The 9,350-nt window shown below is 38.0% G+C and overlaps 1 protein-coding gene across 1 annotated transcript; it reads right to left on the bottom strand.

Annotated features, from left to right (window-relative positions):
• Nucleotides 1–6,168: 6,168 nt before the first annotated feature.
• LOC123261427 lies at nucleotides 6,169–8,975 on the bottom strand. Its single transcript, XM_044723019.1, has 3 exons — nucleotides 8,669–8,975; nucleotides 7,238–8,617; nucleotides 6,169–6,176 (listed from the first exon to the last, which is right to left on the bottom strand). The coding sequence occupies exons 1-3, from the start codon at nucleotides 8,973–8,975 to the stop codon at nucleotides 6,169–6,171; spliced, it is 1,695 nt and encodes a 564-aa protein (XP_044578954.1).
• Between the last annotated feature and the right edge of the window lie 375 nt (nucleotides 8,976–9,350).

Below are 9,350 nucleotides of genomic sequence, written 5' to 3'. Positions count from 1 at the left end.
GTAATATATAACCTAAGTGTGTAGCGTGATTATATCTCTATAAAGCGAATAAAAGTCACCTCTCCTAACTTTGAACCTATAACATCCTACCTCCATCTACAATCCAGAGTAAAAAAAAATAAAAATTTTGCTTTGAAAATTATAAAAAAAAAAAAAATATATGACCACAGTGGGATTCGAACCCGAGTCACTAGGTATTTTTAAATATATTATTATTATTATTATTATTATTATTATTATTATTATTATTATGTTATTAAATGCTCAGGGGGGTTGTCCCCGGAGTCCGATTCTCCGAGGGCCCAGCCTGAGCTCCATCCATTACTGCTGGACCACTCCGCACAACAAGGCGGTTAGTGATCACAGCAGGCCAAAGTCATTTTCCTAAGTAGACGGAGGGAACCTAGTATGACAGCCTTCTGCATCCTGACCGCCAAAAATTCAGATTTTGATGAGCAAGCTGGAACTCTGGCAAGTGAGGATACAAAAGACTGTTTCATCCCTCCAAGGACGCCAACGATTAGGACGACGAGCTTGACACGGTAACCTGGGTAAAGTTTGCCAATTTCAAACAGGAGATCCTGATATATCTGTCTTTTGTGCTCTTCTTTGGCTGAGATGTTGTATTCAGCCGGGGCCGAGAACTCAATGACATAAATGTCACGAGTGGCCTTGTCGAAGAGCACAATATCAGGTTTGTTGTGATCTATCCGCCGAGTTGTTGCAAACGGCATGTTCCAATAAATTTTGCAACTGTCATTCTCAACAACCTGGGGAATATCTCCTGGCAGATAGGGCAGCACCGGTGTCACGTCAATACCGTAGCGGTGACGAAGATAGTAGTACAGTACTCTCAGGGCAGCATTGTGACGCTGGATGTATGCACCTCTCGCCAGCACAGGACATGCTGACAAAATGTGCATAAGCGTCTCCGGATGTTGTTTACACGCCCTGCAGGTCGTGTCCGGGAGCTGCACCTGGAGCACCTTGCTACGGTACTCTAGAGTGTTAATGACACCATCTTGGCAGGCAAATATGAACCCTTCAGTCTCGGACATCAGGCCAGCTGACTTTAAGAAGGAAAAGGTCAGCTGGGTGGACAAGCCATGATCACGCACGTGTTTGAAGTACACGCTGTGCATGGACTTGTCCATCAGTTCGCCTAGGAGTTGTTTTTCCTCGGCGTTCCTGATGACGCTCTTAAATTCTTCCTTTCGGAGTTCCATAAGAGCGTTTATCTCTCCAAGACCAAGGGTTCTTGCTGCATATATAGCTGCCTTATACAAGAACGACCCTTTATGCGCATTTTCATGTTTATGTACGATTTGCATAAGGAAGTCATCCTCGTCTGCAGTGAAATTGACAACCTCGAATGTTAAGCCCAGGACCAAACGATCATGCAGCCGCTCCAAACTCTGCAGACCTCTCCCACTGATGGACCGGGAGAGGTATAATCTGGCGACTGATGAATTGGGGTGCATGCTCCGATTCATATTGATAACCTTACGGGTTTTGATGTCGAGATCTCGTAAATCCTTTCGGGCCCATTTCAGGACACCGAAAGAGTATAGTAAGACTGGGACAGCGAGCATGTTAGTGGCGGAGACTTTATTTTTGCCGGAAAGTTCGGAGGACCAAATTTTCCGGAGTCTCCTAACATACTCACTACGGAGAGTTGCTCGGACTTCAGAGACCGCATGCATGCGGTGCTCTTCCATTCCTAGGTATCTATACAACTCTCCGGCGCCTAATTGTCTTAAGATGCTCCCATCTACTAACTCAACATCATCACCCGTATCAGAGCACTTACCCCTCGCCAGATGTATGACCGCACACTTGTCCAACCCAAAAGACATTCCGACATCTCGTGTGTACTCTGCTACGATGTTCAGGGCTGCCTGTAGATGATCTTCATTAGCACTATATAGCTTCAGATCATCTATGTAAAGCAGATGGGTGATCGAGTATTTTCGATCACCCGGAGGCCCCACAGAGTACCCATGGGTTTTACGGAGAGCAACAGATATAGGCAGCAGTGAGATGCAAAACAGCAGAGGGCTCAAGGAATCGCCTTGGAAGACCCCTCGTTTGTACTCTACAACTCCGGTTACGTGCAGTGCGTTTCCATTTCCTATATGGAAACGCGTTCGCCAGAGCTGCATTGTACGCCGAATGCATTCCACCGTTTCGGGATTGACCCCCAGGCATTTGAGGAGGTATAAAATCAACTCATGAGGAGTTGAGTCAAATGCCTTGCGATAGTCAATCCAGGCCATTGACAGGTTGCGTTGATAGTAGATCGCATCTTGTATGACACATCGATCAACTATCAGGTTCTCTTTGCAACCTGACAGGCCTCTTTTGTTGCCACGCTGTTCATATATCTGTTGCCATATAGGTCCTATCTCCTGCAAGATACGGTTATTCAAAATTTTTGTAAAAATTTTATAAATCGCATTCAGGCAGGTGATAGGCCTGTAATTTTTTGGGTCAGACAAGTCACCTTTTTTGGGTATCAGTACGGTTCGCCCTTCTACGAGCCAGTCTGGAATCGGTTCGTCAGCTCTGGTGTAGGATGTAAATATACGGGCCAAATGGAGGTGGGTAGAAGTAAACTTCTTCCACCAGAAGACATTAATGCCATCTGGTCCCGGGGCAGCCCAATTTCTGCTGCCATCTAGAGATAAACGAACTTCATTTACACTGACTGCAGGGCTCTCTTCATCAGCATTCTGTCGACGGTGTTTCCGACAAAATGCTTTGAAGTCATGCAGAGCTGGAGTGTTGGCGTTCACGTTTGGTTTATCTCCATACAACTCAGTCCAAAAGGCTTCCACCCGCTCAGGTGCTGGATAATTCCCGGTAACAACATTCTTTGGTGTCAGAAAGCGTGAAGGGCTAGATCGAAACAACGAATTGTCGACCAGCCGTTTCAGCCTTTTCTCTAGTGACTTTTTGGCAGTCACTAGAGCTCGCAATTTATTAAGCAACTCTTCTTTGATGACAAGAAGAGTACTTTTATTCAATGTGTGATGACGCCACCGAAGTTCAGCAGCAATGCGACGTACTCGGGGCGTGTATGCTCGTTGGGTTGTTTCGAACTCAATCACACATTGGATGCGAGAGACATGTTTCCGGGATCTGTCAATTTTGTCGCCAAGTTGTGCGATGCGCTGTCTCAACCTTGCCTCGATTGAGAGACGATGTCTCTCTCTCGGAAAAGCCGAAACTGCTGCACCATACACAACCTGGTTCACAGCGAGCAGAGTGGAATCCTCCTGGATCTGTGTAAGGAGATCTTCATTGACCTTGTCAAGTTGTTGTTGAGAGTAAGTTATCTTTTTAGATATACTTACTTGCCGTCCTATAAAGGGATTGTTGTTATCCAAGGAGGAACGGCGTCGCTCTTGGTGTAATTGCGCCGGAAAGGAAAGTCTATTAGACTGCCTTCTATCCGGCACAAGCGATCGTCTGTTACGCCGGAGATGAGCGGCATAGTTACGCAGGTGTTTCGGCGTAAAATGCTCTAGCTCCGGATGCATATCACTCCAAAGAGTGTGCATCCGGGCCATATAACCGCTCACCCCCGGCTCGCTACGTTGGTAGCACACCAAGAGGTCGACTCGTAGTTCCTCCGTCCACTTAAAGAAAGTCCTTAAAGCGCCAGGGTCGTCATCGTTCATCGGGTCTGGTGTGCTCCTCCCACCTGATGAATGGTCCTCATCCGAAAAGGACCGGTTGTGGGGAGCACTTCTGAGATTACGTCTTGTTGTAACTCAGAGTTTCAATGCAGTGGGTAGTTGGCCCACTGCATCGGCTACGTCGTTTGCCTACAGACCTGGTGTTATGGTCTGCGTTTCCCGCGATGCGCCGCTTGGAGGCCACGTAGCAAGCACCGCTTATTATTATTATTATTATTATTATTATTATTATTATTATTATTATTATTATTATTATTATTATTATTATTATTATTATTATTATTATTATTATTATTATTATTATATTTTACATTATTATTATTTCGGGCCTGATTTGATCGTAACTGCGTCAGAATGGGACAAAACACTCATGATTACGATAAAAACAGACCTGCGCCTATAGAGTAACCAAGAGTTGCAGGTCTGTTTTAATCGTAAAAATTTTCTGAAACAGACTTGCCAAAAAATACGATTAAAACAGACCTGAAATTTCGACTCGGGAAGAGGGAGTATACTCCATAGTAACTCCGCGTAAACTCCGAGTTTACTCTGAGTCGTCGATACCGCTAAGGTTAAGAACATGTAGGACAGGTAGGACAGGTGAATATTTAAATTTTGAACATGATGTTGGGACGCTTTTTGACCGAATGGAAAATCATGAAACTTTGCAGGAGTACGTAAATAGAAGTCCTTCGTGAACTGATTCTTTTATTTTTAAATTTAATCATTGAAAAAAAAAAAAAATGATAAATAAACAGGTAGAGTTCGTGCGTAAAACTGCCTTATCTCAGGAGTCATCACATATTTAAGTAAATAAGCTTGGCTATAAAGAAATTGCTAATAAACATACAACCAATATAATCTTTGAGACTGATTTAATTTTTTGGTTACTTCTTATTTTAGTTTATATTACTTTTGACATCATTATTAAAATGCAGCTAGGTTAGGGTAAAAAACTAATTATGAACAAAAATTTTTTTTTCATTTTTTTTATTTAACCCCACTTTTCAGACTTCTGTCTCGATAGGGGTCCGGCCGAGACCGGAGGAGGAGTCTAGGATGATCGGTACATTAAGTTTGGCAGAATATGTTTGTCGGTATTACATACTTTTTCAGCCTGGAGAGTAATGCGGCTAGGGTAATAGGTTAGGGTAAAAAAATTATCAACAAAAAATTTAATTTTCTATATATCTTAATTCTATATATCTATAATTTACTATATATCTTCATGTAGGCCCCAAGAGAGTGCTAAAAGTAAATTATCTAGTTTAATTTTTTTAAGCAGTGGTTAGAGCATTTACAAAGTCTGGTAATCTCCTTCAGTGCATTTTACATGTGGTTCAAATAAACAAACCGATATATTAAATTGTCATTTGTTGTCACTGGTGCAGACTGAATTACCGATATCAGACTGTATACCATGTTTTTAAGAAAAAAATATAAATTACATAATTAAATACTTTGAAACAGAAAATGTGATACAACATGGATTCTAAAATCATATCTGATTAAATTTTCTTTTATTGCGAGTATTTGAAGCTTAACAACTTTTACTTGTTAGGATTACGAAAAACTACCTCAGTACTTTTTTGTAGAGAATTAAATTTCCTGCAATAATAATTGACGAAAAATAAAAAAAAAAAATTTTTTTCGTAGTTTTACCGGATGAAAACGTAAATAAAATTTTTTTACGTGTTATTTAAATGGGAAAATAAAAATTCATTGAGCTTCATGAAGAATTGAGATATCAAGCTGCGCTTAGGAGAAAATTTTTTTTATACCTTAGAGAAGTTTTTGAGACAGCAGCACTTGAAAAAAAAAATAAAAATGTTTTTTTTGGACCACTCTAATTTATAACTGAAAAATATGTCAAAAATACATGTGGGTACTCAAATGAAAGCTCTTGATGAGTGTAACATCGGGATGAGCTTATTTCTTAAAAATTTTCAATAATTAAGAAATGACGTCGTATTTTGTCTACTGATGATATTTTCTACGATATAAGCTCATCCTGGAGTTACACTCATCAAGAGCTTTCATTTGAGTACCCACATCAATTTTTCATATATTTATATATATTATATATATGTATATCTGAAAAATATATCAAAAATGCATGTGGGTACTCACATGAAAGCTCTTGATGAGTGTAACATCGGGATGAGCTTATATCTTAAAAAATTTCAATAATTAAGAAATGACGTCGTATTTTGTCTACTGATGATATTTTCGACGATATAAGCTCATCCTGGAGTTACACTCATCAAGAGCTTTCATTTGAGTACCCACATCAATTTTTCATATATTTATATATGTTATATATATATATATATATATATATATATATATATATATATATATAGATAGATAGATAGATAGATAGATAAAAATTTTATTTGGCTCTGGAACCTAAGCTCCCTCAAAGCCATCAATATTTAAATTACATTGGTTTACATAGGGTATAAGATTACTTAACTAATTAAAGGTTTACAATTAGATTTAATTTCAAATGTAATAAAATCCAAATAGATCATTTAATACAAACAAATAACTTAATTTAAAGTCATAATAATTCTACAAGAAAAAATATTTAAATAAGATGAAAAATAAAGATTGCAATTGTTAATTGTCATGTTCAAAAAAGTGATTGAAGCAAGCATTTTTAAATTCAACCAAATTATCTACAGCCACAGTCTCAGCTGGCAGTGCATTCCAGATACGTATGCCATGAATTAAGAATGAATTATCATATATGACACAATTAGCCTGCTATATACGAAGATAGTCTTGTCGGACATCACCTCTACGCAGTGCTACAGGCAAAAAGTCTAGTTTTGAGCTGAATAGCTGCCGATAATTTATTCGAATTTCCTTATAAAACAGACAAGCAATGAAATAATCTCTTCTCGCTGCAAGCTTAAGCCAACCTAACTTTTTGAAATATGGAGTAACATGTTCATATTTTGGTACTTTATAGATAAATCTAACACATGAATTCAATTTACGCTGCATCTTTAATAATAATTTGTTTGACATATTCGTATACGCCGCACAACAATAATCAAACAGAGGAATTATTAAAGTAGATACTAGCTTAATACGTAAACTTTCACTAAATATTTCATTGTTCATTTTTAGCTGTGCGAGAATACTCATAGCGCGATTGCACAAATTTGTTACTTGATTCTCCCATGAGAGAGTACTATCTATAATCACCCCAAGGTATTTTACAGTGCTACTATAAGGAATAGCACACCCCTCCACAAAGATTGTGTCGGCTAGTCTGCACTCATCACTACTAATTTTTGCTCTACTTCCACAAATAATTGCTTTCGTTTTCAAAGGATTCATTTTTAGATGATTAGTTCTGCACCAATCTGTGATTTTTATTATTTCACCGTTAAACTTATTCACACAAACACTGATTTGAGAAAGATGGCAAGAAAGGTATATCAGTAAGTCATCAGCATAGAATAAGTATTGGCAATCTAAACGTTTAGCTAGATCTGTGATGTATAGTGAGAATAATAACGGACCAAGCACACTTCCCTGAGGTACACCTCTTACAATTTCTTCCCACGACGAGTTACCTTCGCTCGAGCGTACGGACTGCTTTCTGTTTGCTAAATAAGATCCAATCCAATCAACGGCTGAATTCGACATGTTCATAGATGACAATTTACATAATAATCTTTTGTGATTAACAGAATCAAAGGCCTTGCTAAGGTCAAACGAGGTCGCACTTGAAACCTTTGACTCATTCACCGCTTGTCTTATATCGTCACAGAACTTTACAATGGCAGTCTGCGTACCCAAACCTCCACGAAATGCTGTCTGGTATTCATCGAAGTAATTATTGTCATTGATATATTTAACAATTTGGTCATGAGCACACCGTTCCAAGGCTTTTGACAAGTTTGGTAACAGCGATATAGGCCTATAATCTTCACAGTTTACTGGATAAGCCTTTTTTGGAATAGGAATCACATGTGATAGCTTCCAATTCTCCGAAAAGACTCCTGTAGTTAATGACACGTTGAAGAGGTCTGTAATTGCTTGCTGAAAAAAAGGCAGCACACATTTATATGACTTGATAGAAAAGCCATCCGAGCCACATGAATTTGACGTCAATCTCATAATTGATTTTCTAACCGTTACTGTATTCAATTCTGTGAAAGTGAATTCATCGCCATTATTATCAACCAACAATATGTCTGACGTGTCAACATCTGAATCGATGACATTATCCGACGCACGTGCAAAGAATTCATTTAATTTATTCAAGTCAACTTTTATAATAGTTTGTGATTTCTTCTGTTTAACAATGCCTAATCTTCTTAGATCATTCCAAAGTTCCCTCGAGTTTTTTGCATTAATTAATTGATTGTCAAAGTATTTTTTCTTTGCTTCAGTAATACGTTTTTTAACCAATCGCCTGCCGTTAGAGTACTCTTTATAAGCATAACCCGTCCTTCTGTAGATACGATAAAGCTTATTTCTCCGACATTGGAGACTTCTAATATCATCAGTGAACCATGGAGCCGGTGGTCGACGCAGAACAACCAATTTCTCAGGCACAATAGCATTTATAATACGTTCAAGGTGTGCATGTAAACAAGTGTTCATTTCATCAACTGAGCCCAGCTCCTTCAGAGCTTCATAATCAATATCTTCACACAATTCTCGCAGCTTATCATCATCAATAGAATTCCAATTTCTGAATGTAAAGCTGTTCAGCTGTTGTAATTCAACTTTGTAATTATAAGTCACAGAAATTAAGTCATGATCAGAAATAAATGGCTCTGAAGATTGTTCTGACGCCAACACCTTGAACAGATCATCCACAATGCAAACATCAATCCAAGAATCCAAGTTTTGTAAGTGATGAGTAGGAGCATACTCAACAATATGCAAGTCTTAACAATTACAAAACTTCCGCAGTTGATCACCATAAAAATTCTTTTTACTTAAGTCTGAATTTAAATCTCCAACAATAATAATGTTATTAAATGGCACCATTATGTTTTCCATCTCCTCCTCTAAATCATCTAAATGTCCTATGTTGGGTGGTTTATAGACCACACCAACTAGTATTTTTTGCTTTGATGAACTCAATATTTCAACGAATAAGTACTCCGGATGTTTGTCTTCTGAGTTTACTGAAGATGCAACATATTTAGCTTTAATATTATTTCGCACATAAAGAGCTACCCCACCTCCACTACGAAGATGGCGATCATGGCGATAAAGAGTGTGATGTGGGAGAGACACCATGTTATCAGGTATTAACCGATTCAACCACGTTTCCGAAACAGCAATTATATCATAATTATGATCACTAATAAATTGAAAAAAATTATGAGCAACCTTTCAAAATTAAAATTTTGAACCGAAATTTCCAGAAACTTATTTTTTTTTTAATCTATAAAATTATACCGTAACGAGAAAAAAAATTTAAAAAAAAATTCGATTTTTGACGATTTTTATAATTTAAAAAAATTTGGAGCGACATCTTAAAAATTTTTTTTTAAGGTGTCCTTTGGAGAGAGCTCTTAAAACATCAAAAACTAACATTTTTTTACTCGAGACTTAAAAAAAAAAAATAGTCGGTTTTTTTGCGCCACCCTAATATATATATATATATATATA

This window comes from Cotesia glomerata, linkage group LG3 (assembly GCF_020080835.1).
Source record: "Cotesia glomerata isolate CgM1 linkage group LG3, MPM_Cglom_v2.3, whole genome shotgun sequence".
Lineage (NCBI taxonomy): Eukaryota > Metazoa > Arthropoda > Insecta > Hymenoptera > Braconidae > Cotesia > Cotesia glomerata.
Note: the sequence above shows the minus strand (reverse complement) of the source record. Positions and strands in the feature narration are given on the sequence as shown.

What these genes read in the sequence shown, in the direction of transcription:
- LOC123261427 (XM_044723019.1), bottom strand. Translation starts at nt 8,975, where the DNA reads ATGGTGTCTCTCCCACATCACACTCTTTATCGCCATGATCGCCATCTT. An exon ending in AGATTTAAATTCAGACTTAA is followed by an intron (nt 8,618 to 8,668) that starts GTAAAAAGAATT and finishes GTAATTGTTAAG; the next exon opens with ACTTGCATATTGTTGAGTAT.